The sequence below is a fragment of the Rhinolophus ferrumequinum genome, chromosome 3, assembly GCF_004115265.2.
Source record: "Rhinolophus ferrumequinum isolate MPI-CBG mRhiFer1 chromosome 3, mRhiFer1_v1.p, whole genome shotgun sequence".
In the NCBI taxonomy this organism is placed as follows: Eukaryota; Metazoa; Chordata; class Mammalia; order Chiroptera; family Rhinolophidae; genus Rhinolophus; species Rhinolophus ferrumequinum.
Genome location: NC_046286.1, coordinates 45,747,571 through 45,766,887, shown reverse-complemented (window position 1 = coordinate 45,766,887; position 19,317 = coordinate 45,747,571). Strand labels below are relative to the sequence as shown.

The 19,317-nt window shown below is 33.4% G+C and overlaps 1 protein-coding gene across 2 annotated transcripts in view; it reads left to right on the top strand.

Annotated features, from left to right (window-relative positions):
- RNGTT (RNA guanylyltransferase and 5'-phosphatase) overlaps positions 1–19,317 on the top strand; it is a 238,504-nt gene that overhangs the window by 27,138 nt on the left and 192,049 nt on the right. For both annotated transcript variants that reach the window (XM_033103164.1, XM_033103163.1), the window contains exons 7-8: positions 7,611–7,720; positions 8,858–8,959. In XM_033103164.1, the coding sequence (XP_032959055.1) occupies positions 7,611–7,720; positions 8,858–8,959 (212 nt within the window). The remainder of the gene's footprint in view (positions 1–7,610; positions 7,721–8,857; positions 8,960–19,317) is intronic.

Sequence of the window (19,317 nt, the reverse complement as noted above, 5' to 3'; positions counted from 1 at the left end):
CCTTTTGTTTCCTAATTCAGTCTGGATATTTTCTTCTGACCTATCTTCCAGTTTATTAATTCCTTCTTTAGCTTTGTCTAAGTTGGTGTTAAATTCATCCATTGAGTACTTAATTTCAGTTATTTTACTTTCACTTCTAGAATTTCCATTTGAGTTTTAAAATTGTTTTCAGTTCTTTGGTGGAACTCTTCATCTTGTTATTTAGGTTTTTGAATTTATTAATCCCAGTTATTTTGAAGCCTCTGACAGATAACTCTAATGTGTGAATCTCCTCTGGATCTCCTTTAGTTTTTCTTCTAATGTCCTTTTGATTTTTAGTCAATTGTAGGGTTTTTTTGTTTTTTTCATACATAGGTATTTCTGATTACTAGACATTATGTACGAAAAATTGTGGAAATATTTTGGGACTCTACATCACGTTACCTTCCTTCAGAGAAGATGTACTTTTGCTCTTATATAGGCCTAGGAGTTGAACATCTTAACTCAGTCAAGGATTGAATCGTTTAGAAGCTAGGTTTCAGTTTTGGGAGGCTGGTCTGTTTTTGGTTCACCCTTATTCCTAGAGTGTAGCCCTTTGGCAATCTTAATTGAAAGCCTGGAGAATTAAATAGAATCCCTTCTCCTTAGTGGCCTGGAACTCCAGTTTTTGTTTTATGATTCCTATGATATTGCTGAAAGTTCTGTTTAGCTTCTTAGCCTCCCAACTCCATTTTTGTAACAGTGCCTGTAGAGGAAAATCCTAAAGGAGAAAAGCTATACCAGATGTCTAGCTCACCTCTCTGGGCTTCCCTTCCCTCTGAGCTCTTGGTCCTTCAAGTTCTTATTGCCTTTCTAATTCTCCATTGTCTTCAAATAGGTGCAAAAGACATTTTGTCTAGGTTTTACTCATGGCTTCAAAATTGGTCTAAATAAGCTGGTCTGCCATTGCTCAAAGCAGCAATCTTCCCTTCCTTTGTTTTTGGAGAAAACAGTTAGGTTTGATTTCTAACTAGCATTGAGGGGTTGGTGATTTTCAACAATGTATGTGCTATACTTCCAAAGGCAGAGTTATGAAAACAAAACAAAACAACCCCCCCCCCAAAAAAAAAAAAAACCAACTTATGCCTTATGGTAGTTTTTCCTGTTTTGAAATCATAATTAGTAAATACTAAAATTGTAAAAATATATTTTTACTTATAAAAGTAATACACTTACATTAAAGAAAGTTTGAAAACTAAAGAAACAATTTATAATTCTTTAATTTTCACCTCTCTACTGGCATTTTTGTCATCTTTGAAGAATTTCTCCCCATTCTCTCTCTCTCTCTGCACCCCTCCCTCTTTCTCTCTCAATCATTGTTTTAAAAGTGTACAGAAATGACTTAAAGATCAGTTTTCTTTGCAAAATAAAAATGTGAACATCTAGAATTATGTAGAGTAAAAAGTGAAGGTATCTCTTCACTCCCTTTCCACTAGTCTCTACTTTTTAAAAGGTCTGTCCTTTTAAATACAATTTTTGTATGCATTTACATACATATTTTCGGTTTTGACCTTACCCCTCCCTTTTAAAAACATTAATGTGTTTTCCTGCAGCCTTAATTAAAAAAAAAAAAAACACGAAAAACTTGGATATATTGTTTTAGTACATATAGAACTACCTCATTCATTTTAGTTAACACCAGAAGAATCAGCTTATAAAAAGCAAACAGAAGATTTCTTAAGAAGATGAGAGAGGATATAAATCCATAAAATAATTGCAGGCTATTATGAAAAAGAACAAATTAGAGATTTTGGAAATGATAAAAAATAAAAAAACAAAAAACTCAGTAGATGAGTTGGATAGCAGAATGAGGTTAGCTGTATAGGAAATTATTAAGTTGGAAGAGCTAACTAAGAAATTCTTCCCTGGTACAGCACAAAAGGATAAAGAAAAATAAAAAATAGTTTAGAGTTATGTAATGATTTATGTGAATGATTTAATAATATGAAATATCACAGGGGACAAATACAATAAGGATAAAGCATGTTCATCTGAGGATTATTTTCTGTGGTACATTAGGACCAGGTCAGACTATGGATTTTAAGAATCTAATGGGAGGCTAGAAAATGGAGACAGAGTTGTCTTAGGGGTTCTCAGTACCACTTCTATGTTTGGACTCGGCATATACGAGTAGCTGTACTCATAGTTAAGATTTATTATAGTGATGTACTAATGATAAGTAAGTGGGGCATAAGGGAAAATGACAAGTGTAGTCTAGAGGAGTCCATAAGCAGGGTTCCTTATGCTCTCCTTCCCATTATGCGTCCTGCAGCAATGAAATGCAGCAACATGTGTGATGTTTCTGCTTGGGGAAGCTCATTAGAGTCTCAGTGCCCAAGGTTTTTATTGATGGCCGGTCACGTAGGCAGCCTCTGTCTAGCACGTACCAAAATTTCAGAATCCCAGAAGGAAAGCATTTGTTCAGCATAAACTGTATTGTTTGTACAAATAGTCTAGCACAGTGAACCACCCCTATCATTTTACTGAGAACACTCCTTGAGAGTCATTCCCAGATGCCCTCCAGATGTCAACCTTATGTCCCGTTGTGTTAACTCTTTTCTGCACATGAGTGCAGTCTATTTATTCAAGTAGTTTGCTTATGATAAAAAAGGGAGAGTAAGGGTGATTGCTTGATGCAGACATAATCAGAAAAGGCAAATTCAAGCATATTTATTACTTGTGGATAAGATGCAAATGGAATCAATGAATGTCAATAAAAGTTGGGGAATAAATGATAGAGCAATCAGAGGAGATGAAAGGGAATGTAGTTCAAGAGTAGATGGAGAAAGTTCTTCAACAAGGGGGGAGGGATATCTCATCTTCAGTACTGAGGTTGTGATTTTTCCTCAGTAAATTTAAGCCTTATGCGGGAGTGGAAGAGACTAATGGTAGATTGATACAATATTGGGTATATTTAGTATAGATGTGATGGAAAGAGAGAAAGGAGTACAGAGGATATCAAGCAAAGAATAATTGAAGTAATCAGCCATAGGATCTAGACTGAATTGCAAATAAGGTCGGGATTGGGGGCTGTTAGACTATGAAAAGGGAGGAGTGAGAGATTGTTAGTCGTGGTGAAATTGAAAAGTGAGCACAGTAAGAGTAAGAGTTAAGCTATTTAATGAAAGATGTCAGGAGAGGTACGTTGGCTTTAGAGGTATATGGGCACTCAGTGTGAGTTGAATTGATGAATCAAGAGGTGGAGCAATATGGAATGATGATGGTATGGCCATCGAGCTGGTTGTTCAAGTTAAGCAGAAGACTAGGGTTATTGGAAATGAAATGACTGAACTGTGAAGCCTAAGTTGTTTGATGGGTCAAATTACCTCAGTGAATGTTGCTGTTACCAATATAATGATAGAAGTTAGCATGGTAGGAAATACTGTTCTTGATGAATGTGGAGAAATAACCAGAGGTCAATACACGAAGCACAGAGTGTTTGGTTAAGTTTAGACTCTCTGGTTACAAGTATCAGAAACTAACTCAAACTAGTTTAAATAATAAGAGGAACTTACTATGAATAAATGGTGGAACTCTCCAGCACAAGAATATAGCCCGATCTCAGGAAGGGACTGGAGGCTGGACCTGGAAAGCTACCTAGAACCTACTTTCTGCTATTTGTTCTTTTTTTTTTTTTTAGAACTTCTTTTTTTTTTTTTAAATGATTTTTTATTTTAAGTGTGTTTTTCCAGGACCCATCAGCTCCAAGCCAAGTAGTTGTTTCAATCAAGTTGTGGAGGGCGCAGCTCACAGTGGCCCATGTGGGGATCGAACTGGCAACCTTGTTGTTAAGAGCACCGCACTCTAACCAACTGAGCTAACCGGCCACCCCTCTGCTATTTGTTCTTAATTCCTCCTCTTTGCATTTCTCTCCTTTTTATTTCTATCTCTCTCCTTTGTTCCTTGTTTACCTGGGAGATTATAACTGTCCTATATCTTCTAAAAGCTTACATGTTAATCATTTTAGCCACAGGCAGAATCTCAATTCCAAAGTTACTAGAAGAGAACCTGATGGGTTCAGATTGAATTAGGGGGTTCACGCGTGCTCCCATCAACTTTGGCTAGAGGAGGGTGTTATTTTGTAATGTCATGTAACATGGCTGTTAGGGTTCTGTCTAGTGGATGGGGAGGACAGCTCTTACAGAGAGCTGTTATGCCACCAACCACTGTGAATGTCTGGCCTACCACAGTTGAGTGATGTAGCTGAATGGAGTTAGCCTAAATGGGCAAGGAGCTTTTGAAAGATGCTAGAAAAGAAGCGATATAGAATGGTTTATGCTACCCATGGGACTTAGGCAATGAGAGAATGAGTAGCTTCAACTGAAGAGAGAAGTGGTCTTCTTGGTGGAGAGCTAGCTTTTAGTTAAGACACAGAATATATGGGGTTCATGAAAAAAATTGAGGTTATAGGGAAGAAGTTATAGGTTATTTGTGGAAAACAGATTCCAGGGTTTATATTGGCACTCTGGGAAGGTGATTAGATGAACCAAGGAGTAGGGACTCCAAAGTAGCGAGGACAAGAGCATCAGAGAGAAAAGGTGACTGGAGAGTTGAATTTTGGGTGATGTCAGTAGTATGGTTGACAGGGATGAGAAGTGTAGGTGTAATTAACTGGCAAACTCATGTTTGGAAAGCTTTTGTTTTCCTTTTTTTCAATCTGAGGTTGAAGATAGCAGAGGTAATCCAAGAGTGATTAATTCTTGGCATGAAACTTTATTTTTGTTGAGTTCCTCTTTCCTACTCGTATATTGATATAACTGTGATTTGAAGTAATTGACTCCTTGTAGTAAATTCTGATAGTTCTGTTTGGTTTATAACAGTGGTACATGTCCTGTACTTGGCCCTCACATTCCTAAGGTACCTTCTTTATTCATCTTTTGAGCATATGCTGTTAATTGAGTTGGAAAAGCATGACTTACAGGTATGTTGCTTGCCCCTTTGAATTGATGTTTGGGATCATCTCTTTGAATAAAACTGCTAATGCATTTTCTTCATTGCTCAGATATCCTTATTACACATTACATGCAAATTTGCTTACTCTCTTTACACACACACACCTCTTTCTCACATTATTTGCCCCCATCTTCTGTAATAATATCCTTAATTTCTCTCTAATTGAACACTCACTCCGTTTGTCTTGTTTGTGATAGCCATACAAATTTCCATTTTTTAGGCTGGCATAATCTGTCGATGAAATGCACTTTTTAAAATCTTAAGCATATATTATCTTTATACTTTTGATTTTTCTATATTTCCACACAGTGAAGTGGTAATTTGTTAAAAAGTAAAAATAAATGTCAGTGACTTTAAAACTCAATTATGTTATATTTGAAAGTAGTTTCAGACTTAAGACATTGCTATTTATATTTAGAATTAGTGATCTTTCTTGGAAATATTACATAATTTTGAATACTATAAACTGATATTTTTGTCACAAGAGACTTGTAGTGACAGTAGATAGCAAATTAAGTTATCTTAAAGTTATTAAATATTACTTGTGAATAAGGTACATCATGCTTTACTTTTTTTTATTGGACTTATTCCTACCTTTATTTTTACTTAATACTAGTTATTGCAGAAAAAAATAGGGGAAGGTAAAGAAGTAAAAAAGAAATTACGTTGTAGGAAAGATTAAGGAAGAAAAAAATAAATGGATGACACATTTACAAATGGTTGGAATTACCTTTTATAAACAAACTCAATGGTTATTAAATCTGTACTGAGGTTCAATATTTATTTGTTCTGTTAAATTAAAAAATATTTAGCTTGTTCAACTGCATAGACTTATTAAAATATTTCTGTAGTAATATTGTGGGAAAGTGCTTGGTTGAATGTTGATTATATTTCCACTGTTTTAGTCCTTTTCATTATCTGTTAGAAAAAGAAGTAATGTTTGTGTTTTTAAGGTTAATTTGTGCTAATTTGGCCTTTGCTTTTCAGAAATTATCATTGATTTCGTAGCTTTGCTTAGGTAATACATGTTTATAAATGAAGCTAGATACTTTATTCATGTAAAACTAGTACCTTCAGAATAAAGATGTTGAATTTTGAACTCTTAATATTTTCTCTTTTAATTAGCATAACTAGATATACGAATACTTTTATAAGAATATTGAAGTTAGCTGAATATCTCAATATCTCAGTAACTGAATATGGCAAAAATCTTATCCACCTGGTTTAGCTTTCCTTTAAAAATGCTTTCTTATCCTTCTCTCTTTCCTTCCTTCCTTCCTCCCTTCCTCCTTCCCTCCCTCCCTCCTTCCCTTCCTCTTTTCCTCCTTCCTTCCCTCCCTCCTTCCTTCCCTCCCTCTCTCCTTCCCTCCCTTCTTGTCTCTCTTTTTCTTTCATTCATTTATTCATTATTATATTTAATGGTAGAAATTGTTCTAAAACAAATTTCATTGGCTGGTAAAGAGAGGTTAATGGTGTAAGAGAGAGCAATGGTATTCTTTGATCCTTGGCTCATGAAATCTCTGAAGTATGCTTATTTAAGAAAAATAAAGTAGACAGCATATTAGATAACTATAATGTGAATCAGAATTGGGATCTGAATTAGATGACTGCATTCGATGCAGGACTCTTCTATATTTGACAGGGCTGTATGTGGAATAAATATTGTGTTCTCTTTTTCTCTTCCCAAGTGGCTCAAGTTGTCGTGTCTTTGCTAGAAGGTTGATCATTGCAGCTTGTAGACCATGTTTTTTTATCCTGTAATTACATTAACAGCTAGAGTTGTTTTATGGATTTTTCTTGAGACTAATGCCAGCCCTCTTATGGAAAGTAACTGTAGCATGAATCGAAACTATTTTTTTAGTTTTTAAACTTTTCAGGAGTGTTCTTTATGTGATATATAAATTTTCCAACTGTCTCACTTCTCTGTGATTTTTAAAAAATATGCTACGAAATATAATAAGATACTTTATGTAGGTCTGAATTAAAGAGTTTAGGTTAAAAGTTCAATGATGAGTAATATTTAATTTTTATGTTGATACCTCGAGTGACTGTAGTTTAGCCACTTTGTCTATTTTGATCCTCTATTCCAGTTTAGAAAGATATATATTGTGGGTGTTTATCCCTTTAAATCCATACTCTGTAAGTGATGCAACTCCTCTACCCTTCCCCAAATGAGGATATTTGGTGACTGATGTAGTGTAGACCTGGGTTCATATTTTGTTATTACCATTTGAATAAATTGCATGCAGTCTTTATGTCTCATATACTCACTTGTGAAATAAATATAATAGAGTCTACTTTTCAGAGTTGTTAGAAGGGTTAGAAAAATGTTCGTACAATGCCAGGTACTCTGCCTAGCTCTGAGTAAATGGAAGATAAGTTATTATGACTGCTATAATTTCTGAGTAGTGCCTATGAAATGCTTTGACAATATTATATAGACACTGAGCTGAAATTATTTGCTGGATTAAAGAGAACTAGTGTACATCTGGGGAGTTTATAGAGCTTCCTGGAGCAGACCATTTTTGTTTCATATATTTGCTAAGATTTGTGATGATAAATGAATCTATCTCTCAGTCTGGTTTTTGTAAATGGATTTGAACTCTAATAAAATATTTTTTCTTTCTCTTTATTTTCAGGGTGCTATTTTCTTGGAAGGTATAACTGTTAAAGGTGTAACTCAAGTGACAACTCAACCGAAGTTAGCAGAAGTACAGCAGAAGTGTCATCAATTCTGTGGCTGGGAAGGGTAAGAAACATTTTAATGTTTTAAGTCAAATTTATTCTTTTCCTGCAACACTTAATATTGATGCAGACATTAACATAGCTTATTTGCTCCTTGAAGTTTGTATATTTACATAGAGTGCGTAAAAAGATGTCATGTAAGAGTTTATCAGGTTGTTCTCAGGACAGCCAGTGTAATAACTAGACAGTTGAGTCAAAAATTAGATGACGCACAGGTCTCCCTAAAGGAGTAGAAAGTTACTGTTGTCACTATCTAGTATTTGTTTTGTGTGTTTGATTCTACTGTTGCTGATTAACGTTTGGGTTGCCCTTATCGTTGTATTAAGGGAGAAGAGGTGAAACTTGAATGTGCCACATTTTTCAGTTTTTCTGTAGTCAGTAAACTGGGAGAATTGGTTTTAAATATGCTCCCTCTATGAGGCCTTGAAAATATTTATCAGACATTTCATGGGAGAGGATTCTCTCAGGTCTTGGTCTATGATCATTTCCGTTGATCATTGCTATCTGTGGCAGAAAATTATAGTACAGCTGGAACGTGATAAAACAGGACTGTTAATTGTTAAAAATTCCTAATACAAAGCACTTTTTGACTGGTACATACAGATCAACCAGCTAGAAATAATTGTAACTAAAAGATGAAAATGATGATGAAGTAATATTGATTTTAGTTGTGTTAAATCCTTGTCAGTGTACTTTAATCTTGATCTACATGTCTCCTGTTTTTGTCACTTCTGCGCATATTTTGAGGAGACACTTGCCAACTCTGTAGTTACGCCAAGTTGGCGGTGTCATGATGGAGGAACATGGGGTCTAGAATAATGTAAGATAATTAAGGCAAGATTTGAACTTCTTTCTGATTTGAAAGACTTGTAAACATATTTACTATTTAGATCATGTATGTTAATATTTAAAAATTAGCCCAATAGTTATAGTGGCAATTAGAATCTTATTAACTTGTGATCTAAATGTCAAAAAAATGATAACCTTTGTCAGTATTCTTCTGAAAGCTAATATTATTCCAATTGACATTAATCTCATGATGAGAACATTGTGATAAATGTGTGACTCATGTGAGATTGGTTTCGGACATGTATTGCTTTGTATGGATACCAGCCATAATAGTAAAATGTTCCTCTTTAAGGTCTGGATTCCCTGGAGCACAGCCTGTTTCCATGGACAAGCAAAATATTAAACTTTTGGAGCAGAAGCCATATAAAGTAAGCTGGAAAGCAGATGGTACCCGGTAAGTTAGACGTCTCAAAAAGTTACACAAATAACCTTAATGCTTGAAGAATATTGCTTTGTTGTTAGAGAAGGTTTGCTCTCTAAAGAGTGTGAATTTCTGGCTTGAGCGGCAAACTAAGCATGTTTCAAATATTGAATAGTTTTTGTTTTGCTAGTATTCTTAGCTGTGCAGTACTCTTCCTGCTAAATTTTTGGTTTCAGAGTTCTGTTAGTTTGACATAAATCTATAGCAAATTTAAGTCTGAAAGTGTTATTTCTCTCGATAATATCGTGCTTTTTGGTATGTCTGCTGCCCACCACCTTGTCTTTAATGATTGTTGGGCACTTCTAAAATGAACAGATGTGCTGTCAGTTTATAATCTAAAAATTACCAGGTCTCCCTGATTCAGTCTTTTTTTTGTTTCTTTGAATAGTTTTTCTTTTAATACTTGCTAATTCTTTATGTGATTTTATACACTCTTAAGATTGTTTTATTCTTATAATAAAGCTTAGCTTCAAATTTCATATTCCTAAGTTTTAAAATATTTATTAGTATAAATTTTATGCTTCCTCAATAATATTTAACTTTTGTAATCCATATTTTTATAGCTTTGTTATATTTAGCAAATGTTTATTTATCAAATGTTTTGATAGTTGAAATAATTATTTTAACAGATATTAGTATAGGAGTCTTATTACCTTTTTTATAATAAATTGTTTTAGAATAATTAGGAGTGCATCTATATTTTAGTTTTTTTTTTAGCTTTATTGAGATATAATTGACATATGCCATTGTGTAACTTACTGTGTATGTGTTGATTTGCTATATTATACTTATGTATTGCAAAATCATTACTGCCATAACGTTAGTTAACAAGTCCATCGCTTAACATCATGACCATTTCTTTTTTGTGGTCAGGACATTTAAGGTCTATTATGTTAGCAACTTTAAAGTATATGATATAGTAACTATAACCACCATGCTGTACATTAGCTCTCCAGAACTTAGTTGTCTTATAACTGGAAGTTTGTACCCTTTGGCCAACACCTCCCATTTCCACCACTCCCCTCAGTCCCTGGTGCCCACCATACTGATCTCTGTTTCTGTAAGTTTGGCTTTCTTAGATGTCAGTGTAAGTGCTATCATAGGGTATTTATCTTTCTCTGACTTACTTCACTTAGCATAATGCCCTTAAGATCCATTTGTGTTATAGTAAATGGCAGGATTTCTTTCTCATGGCTGAGAGAGAGGGAGAGAGAGGGAGAGAGAGATTGCGTGAGATACCACATTCATGTAACTTGTATTACAGTACATTGTTATAATTGTTCTATTTTATTATTAGTTATTGTTGTTAATATCTTGTTGTGCCTAATTTATAAATTAAATTTTAACAAAGGTATGCATATGTAGGTAAAAACATAGCATACATAGGGTTTGGTACTATCAATGATTTCAGGCATCCACTGGGGGTGTTGGAACGTATCCCCTGTGGATAAGGGGGGATGCTGCATGCCACATCTTCTTTATCTGTTCATCTGTTGACAGAGACTTAGGTTGTTGCCATATCTTGGCTATTGTGAATAATGCTGCAATAAAAATGGAAATGTAGATATCTCTTTGAGATCCTGTTTTCATATTTTAGTTTTTAGATGTTATTTTGAAGATGGTATAGGTTGCATTTAATTTTTAAGAGAAATTTTTGAATGTCAAAATGGTAGTTACACCTTTTGTATCATTCTTTCTTTATCTACATTTAACTTGTGATCTTAAAAGATACATGGGTTTCAGGTGTATAATTCTGTAACACATTATATATCACATTATGTGTACATCGAAACCTATATAACTTTACTAAAATTGTCACCCCAATAAACTTTAATTAAAAAAAAAAAATATCTGGGGAGATATGAAGTGGGCAGATACACTTAATTTTAATAATAGGTGAATATAATGATATTTCAACATGATATGCTTTCTAGTAATTTATCACATTTTATTTTTATTATTTGGGAATATATCAAAATATTTTCTTTCATTTGCGTTTGTTGGAAACAATGGTTTCCTTCAGTTTAGCGCTTTTTAGTTTTTGGGGGGATTTTGTAGGTAACACAGGTTCAGTAAAGTTCAGAACATAACAGTAAAAGAAGAAAATAAAAGTAGTCATTTTATCACTAGAGATAACTACTACCATAACTATTGACCATATTCTTTTGGTTATAAAAGTTATTGTTTTCAATATTAATGCTTGGTATAGTGAATTCAAATAGTTAAATAACAAAGTATGTTTTCCATATATATTTTTAATATTTTTTATATATTTACACATATATGTTCATTTGTTTACATTCTTTTGAATTTGCTTTAAAATGAACTAGCTTTAGAAATTAATATTAATGTATGATAAAAAATTCAAACAGTATAGATAGATAAAATGAAAAATTTGTTTGTCTTGGGTGCTTCTAGGAGTATTCATTCCACAAGGATGAATGTATAAGGATGACACCGTTAAAGATTCAGATATAGATAATTGGGATGATTTGTCCTTTCCATGCCCTCCTCCCTGTGGGTGTGTATTTTTGAAGGATAACTGAAAATTGGCCTCATTGCTTATTTTAGAATGTTGAAATTATATTTAGTTTTTTGGATTACAATAAGTTCAGAATCTGTTAAATTGGTTGTAAGGATTAGCATAAATTGAGTTTTTGTTGAGATATATTTTTATTTATTTATTTATTTTTTTTATTTTTTTTTCAATTTAGTAAATATTTATTGATACCTTACCACACTATTACCAAGAAATCCTTATACCTTTTTATTTTTTTTTTATTTTTTTAATTTATTTTTAATTTATTGGGGTGACAATTGTTAGTAGAATTACATAGATTTCAGTTGTGCAATTCTGTATCACATCATCCATAAATCACACTGTGTGTTCACCACCCAGAGATATATTTTTAATTCATACGTAACAATCTCTTAACAGATGGGTTTATTACCTACCTCTTTGAGTGGAGAATGAGTGATAAAGGTGCCTATCTCTAGGCTTTATACTCCAAAATGGCCTTGGGATTTGGGAGTGAGGCATAGTTTTGATCTGATGAGCTTCATATTCTGGATATTCTTCACTTTCTACATTGCCTTCTTTATATATCGAAGGCTGTGATCGTGCCAAACCTTGGGCAAAATAATATAATAAAGTCTGCAAAATTTGTCACATATTCCGCCATCTTACTTTTGTTTATTTTTACTCCGCAGCAGTTGTATTCCTCTTTTTCTGTCTCAGTACTGTCAGACCCCTAAATGATGAGCTAAGTAATTTGATCTAATATGTTTTTGATCGATAATGGAAGTAACTCATTTGTTGTACAACAATGCTTCACTAAAACCAAAGGGAAACTTCTGAGTATTTATTTGAATAAATGAATTGCAGATCTTTCCCTTTTGTTGTATATCTAGAACATTTATATAAGATAGGGAAAATCTGTTACTTTTATAAAGTTGTAAAATGATTAAGTGAAGTAATTAAAGCAATTAGTGTACTGCTTAGCATACATGAATGAAGTACTCAGTAAAAGATAGCTACTGTTTATTTTTCTCTTCTCTCTTTTCACAAATGGATTGCACTCATTGCTGCAACAAAGATATGCAATAAGTAATTGAATAAATGAGTGAATGAATAAGTAAATTACTGTAGGAGGGATTAATAAAGTAAGTGATTACATGAAAGAATACAATACTTAATCTAACAGCATAAATAAAATGCCCTGTATCTAGGGAACGACATACAGCTTGACCTATGGGAGAATTCCAAGGAAAGGGTCTAGAAAGATCATCTGTATTGGTCATAGTGGAGATGCACAAAAGGGGCTTCTTGAGTATAAATGCAACACCAGCAGAAATGATACCAGGGTACTGCAGACACAGTTGAAATTGAACTGTTTTGTAGTTGTGAAATACTGCTGTTCCATAGATTTTGTAGACTATTCTGAGAAAAGATAATTAGAACTTTTATAATAGAATTCCTCTGTGTACTTAGTTTATTAGCAGAATTTGTCATGCAATAAAAAGAAATGATCAGTCCTCAAAATCCATTCATTCAAAATTAATTTAACATCCATGGGAAAGTGGTGAAGATTTAGAACTATGTAAAATTTTTAGAATTAATCTCACAATTTATTTAATTTTTTTATCTAGAGATTAAATAATATAAATTTAATTTCAACTGTTTCTGAATCATGAGGTTAAAAACCAAATTATTATTTTTTTGTAGCTACTATTGTAATGCAAATAGTGAAGTAAAAGATAATAACTCAGACTTTGACTTAGGAAAACTGTAAGGCTATGGGAATAATTTGTAACAGACAAGCAAAAGCCTTGTAATGAATTGATAATCATAATGAAAGCAAGCTCCTTGAGGCCTGGGACTTTTGTCTCTTTAATCACTGTGTGTGTCCCCAGGGGCCGAAAGTAGTGCCAGGCACATGGTAGGCTCTCAGTAAATACTTATGAAATGAAGTAGTAAGTGAAAAGCTGCTAATGTCTTTGCATGAAATATATGGAAACACTTACTGTGGTTGTGAAAATTTTGAGATTAAAAAAAGTACAACTCTATGTCACATTTGATTTTTAAACAAAAACGTTTAGTAAAATAAAAAAAAAACATATTTTAAGGAAAATGGTACACTAGGGCAGTATTTAAAGCTAGACAGACTTAAGAAAGAACTTTTGGTTGGATTTCTTTAAGATAGGGATGATCTGTTACCCCCATAGAGTTGTTACGAAAGTGTTAAATGAAGTAATTAATTTAAAGCAATTAGCATTCAGTAGACATTCAGTAAAAGACAGCTACTGATTTACACATGCATATACTTATCTTCTGACTTAGTAAATAGGTATTATGTATTTAATACACATATATAAGCATACCCTACTTGAAGAAAAACTGAATATACAGGTAAATTATTTCAGGAATTAAAAAAATGGCCTCTTAGGCATTTATGGAAATGTAATTTATAGTCAGCTTTTTAGAACACATCTATTTAAGTAAGCGAGACATATTTGTATAATGCTTCTTGGAGGAAATTGTAGTCAGATTCATTCTTCCTGAACTCTGGTCAGGGAATCCCCTTCTCTCTCAATCATTCAAAAATTATACTGAAACCTTGTTTACCGCCAAGGCTGTGTCAGGTGCTGAATGGATCAGAATCCTCAGCTTTAAGTTTTTTGTGTCATCCAGGTTTCAGCAAATGTTTTCTGTAAGGGCCAGATAATGACTATTTTAGGTTTTGTGGGCCATGCGTCTGTTTCAACTACTCATCTCTGCCACTGTAGCACAGAAGCAGCTGTACCCTGCTGCTCTTACGTCAACAAATGAGCATAACTGTGTTCCAATAAAATTTTATTTACAAAAACAGGTAGGAGGCCAGATTTGGCCTTTGGGTCATATGTTTGCCAACCTATGATGGAATACATTCTCCTTAAAGGACTATTTGTATATCTCAAATATTCTTCCTTCATAAGAAAGTGTAAAAGTGAGCTTACGGTAGGAAAACATAAGTTTAATATGAAGACGTTTTATTTTAAAGTTCGCTTCAGTTAATTATAAAAGTTGCAATAAGTTTTTCTTCCCATTAATTGTAAGTTATTGCTAACCCCCTGGTACTTGGGAGGTATTTTTTTATTTAAGTAATTCACTAAATATATAAATTTGAGAGGCAAATTAACCTTTTTTTCCTCATAAAAATCATGTTTTATGCCTTTCTTATAAGAGTACTCAGTTTATAATATGTTCAGGCAGCTTCTATTATATATTTGCTGCTCTAACGGTTTTTATGCAGAACGGTGTAATTACCCCAGGTAGTTAGCTTACTTGGAACCCTTGATATGTATCTCAATAATGTTTGTAGCAGATGTTTATTCTAATGACTGGAGCTGAATGTTCAGATAGCAATAGTGTGGATGAGGTAATGAGTTGCTAGACTAGAAAAGTCTTACTGACAGGAATATTAAAGAGGTTTCAGATGTCGCTGGAATAATTTTCAGTGAACTACAAAAACCAAACTCTGTTTTATGCTACTCAGGGACAGAATGAGTAAGTCAAATTATGATCAATTAAGTAATGTGTATACTACTTTAATTTAGATTTGTTCACTTAGTAGTTGTTTTTCAATTCCACTTACGGGAAGAGATCAGAACAAATAAAAACTTCCATTTAGCTCTATTTTTCTTTTAATTGCAAAGCAAATAGTTCCCTATAATATATAACATAAGAACTTTGACTGAACATTAGTATCAAATAAGAATTTATCTCCTATCTTATTTGGTAATAAATATTAACTTATAGCCATAACATCATACCTATATTTAGAAACTCACTTCTACATGAAGTTATACCTGGAAAGGATATTTAATTTCTACACTGTTCTAGGGACACCTAGAGTTTTAGTGGAGGCCTGGGAGGGGCCAGAATCCAGAAAAATATAATACTTGTTTCAATTATATAGGTAGATAGTAGCAAAGTCAGCAGCACAACTCTGGTCTTCTGTTCTGGCTTTTGCTTCATTGTTCTGTATTCTAGTATTTGGGCTTTTAAAATTAGGTTTGTTATAATATAATGTAGTCAGTGAATTTGGGGACTTACTAAATGTTTAGCTTCATACCTCTGGCGATAACCAAAAACCCTTAGAGAGAATGTAGACCAGATTGCATCATTTAAAGACTCCAGCCCTGTTTTTTAGTTTCATTAAAACTACTGTGAGGGATCCAGGCCTGTTTTCTTGCAACTAGGAGGGACACAATAAAGCCATGTTCCTTTGTTTGTTTTTTATAATGGAGAAGGGAGACTATCTCAAAGAATGATTAGCGATCAGTAGGAAAAACTGTTTAGTGATCTGAAGCTGTAGTTGATATCTGGTGGTAAACTGGTTAAAAAAGAAAGTAGCCGAACTCATTTTACTCCTCCTGTAAGCCCAAGTCTTACTTGGAGCTCCAATATATAAAATAGATAAAAGTGGTGCTGCTTTGTTTGTTGAACATTTTGGGAGAGCGTGTGGGCTTACGCTCTGGGTAGTCTCTAAAGCCACTGTGGAACTTTTTAGGGCAGCAATTCTCAAACAACTTTGGATGTTTAGGTTATGTCATCATCATGATTATATTACCATAGGAAGCTTTTATATATTAAAAAAAATCAGATCAAAATTCAGTAGGCCTTGGTTGGCTTGGAGAACCTGGCCTTTTTGAAAAGCACTCCAGTTGATTTTGATTTCTAGCCAGGTTTGGGAACCACTGCCCTTAGAGCCCTGTGGAACAGTTTAAAAATCAGTGACATAAAGAAGAGTAATGTTTAGCCAGCCACTGAGTAAGGATATGGCTGAGAATTAAAGGAGAATAAAGGAGATTCATATAAAATGCTTAGTACAGTGTTCAATAAATGTTAGTTATTGTTATCATAGCTGAAGACTCCTTGGAAAACCATTTTTATATGGGAACCAACATTTGGTTTCCCAGGGTCCAATCACAATTCTCTTAGGATGTGGTATAGTTACTATAAAAGAAGAAAAGTAGGTATAGGACAAAGATCATCTATTTTAAAATCAAAATTTTAAAGGATAAAAAGGTCTTTTAAATATTAGTTTCTTTATTTAAATCCTAAGGATCAGAATTACTACTAATTAATAGAGATACTGTCTCTGAAATGGTACTTAAAAGTCAACAGAATTTGTTACCTGTTACCAAATTTGGCTAGGGAACAATTAGAGCTAAATAGATACAGGTAAAACCTCTGTTGCAAACATAGATGCAGCCTATGTCAGATTTGCAGTTGTCCATATTCTAGGGGTAGCAAACATCTGGAACTTTGAAACATTAAAAAAATTCTTTTTTGGTAATATATACCAGGGGTGCCAAAAAAATACATGCACATGACTTGTATTCATCTTTTGTTATTGATATATATTGAGTATTACAATTTTAATACAGTTTTTTCCTTTCTTAAAATGTGCATACTTTTTTTGGCATCCTCTGTATATTTTTAAATGGAGCTAGGCTACAGGACCCAAATACATGAGGAGATAATATAGGAGATTGAATTTGTCTCTGTTTATTCATACAGTCAATAAATATTTATTGAACATCTACCATATGCCAGAGACTGTGGTAGACTTAGCAGATAGTAGAACTAAATTGTATAATATGATTATTTTGTATTATTTTGATTTTAACACAAGCATTTTCCATTTTTAGAACATACTTTTAAAAATATTACTTAATTACTGCCACAATGAAATTGTTTATTCTCTATTACTGAGACATTTAGACTATTTACAGTTTTGTTGTTGTTATAAATAACTGAAATGGCCTCTTTATACCCATATTTGTATAAGTTATGATAAAAGTAGTATTACTTGTAGTATTACTTAAAAGAGTATGGAAACTTCTAACGTCTGTGGTATACTTTGCCAAAGGTTGTAGGTATCAGGGCTAAAGAGCATTGCCTAAAAGAGCCCATTTCATTGCATCCTTGGCCATTTTGGGTAGTTTCATTTAGTATAAATAATAATGTAGCTAAATTGACAATTGGAAAATGAAATTTTGTTACTCCTTTAAAAAGCACTTTTTTGAGCACCAGTGTGGTGGCACAAGTTCATTATGTATTTTGGCTATAGCAAAAATTATATTTTGACAGGTAGCACTTGTTGAGCACTTAAGTATACTAGACATTGTTCTGAGTCCTTTGCACAGTGCTTCATTTAATGTGCACAACTCTGTGAGGTGCGGGTACTATTATTATCCCCATTTTATGAATTAGGAGACTGAGGCATGTAAAGGTAAGTAGGTTTTCCAAACCCACACAGTTATGTAAGTGACAGGACTGGATGGAATTTGAATATAGTGGCCTGACTCCAGAGCCTATGATCTTTATATGCTGTATTGTAAATGTGTTTATTTTTCCTATATTGCCAGATAATGTCTTCATTATTCTTTTTCAATATTTCTTTGGTTATTTTTACTGTTTTATTCTTCTAGGTGAATTTTTGTCAAAAATATACTTATTCTGCTAATGTTTTCCTTATGAAACATTATACAGGGAGATTGGAAGTTCTCGCTGTGAGCACTGTTTTTACACTCCTTGGGATAATTAGTGTTAAGAGCTGGATGTTTGGTTCCTGTAGACATTATGTCTCCGTCTTCTTGCCTGCTGCCTTCTTCCCTCACTGCTTGATCCTGCATGCTAAAGGGATGTGATATATACTGTTTTATTATAAACTGTAGAAAACTTGATCAGTTTTCCTTCACATACTTTGCGATAGTAATTGGAATTGCACTGAGCCTTTCATTTAATGGAAGAATCAGTATCATGGCAGAAATAATACTTAACGTATCGCTTTACCAGATAACTATTAGAATACAGACACTATAGGAAAATAAAATACAATTTCTGCCCTGAATCAGCTTTCAGCTGTAGTAAGAGGAGTAGTAAAACTATGTGTAGTACAAGGCAGAATAAATAAGGAGCAGTACCTAAGAACTGCTGAGGAACATTACTTGATACTCCTTATGGAATATGAGTATTTGTTTTGATTTTAGGAGTATAGTATGGGGTGTCCTAGATGGATTTTTTACCTTTGATAGTGGAGTAAGTAAGAGATGCAAACATATTTGTTATTTAGTATTGAATAGTGCTACTGACCACACTAAAGAACATTTGCCTCTCTTCCTGTCTCAGCTATGGAGCGATCTGTCGGATGAGTGGATTTTCATACTTATTTTTTCACAATTCCATGATACTTTAAGAACTGGTTATTTGCTTACATGCTCTAGCCCATTATGAGTGGATTTTCATACTTATTTTTTCACAATTCCATGATACTTTAAGAACTGGTTATTTGCTCACATGCTGTAGCCCATTATGTGTGATTATAGAAATGGCAAGTACTTGGTTGGGTAAAAAAAAGAAAACAAATCCGTTCCTCTTTGTGAATCAGTGAAAAATTGAAAGAATTATAATTGATTTTTTTTTTTTTTAAAGAATGCCTGCTTTATACAAAAGAAAATTAAAAGTAGTCAGCCATGTCAGGGACTAATGTAAAATAAAACAAAACCTTTGGAATTTTTCTTTTGATCCTTTCTTCTCATGAAGACTGGTTGTTTTATAAAAATCAAAATGTTTTTCATATCTTTCTGTGCCTTTGATGTATAAATGCTGCCCAAATCATTTTTAAGTGGCATTTAAATTTTATTCCAGAGCACGGTAAATCAGAGCAATCAATATGGCATTACTCTCCCTGGTGGAAGACCACTTAAAATGATACAGTATTTTACATATTTGTGTGTGGCTATGAAGTTCTAAAAAGCATAACCTGTAACATTCATGGTGA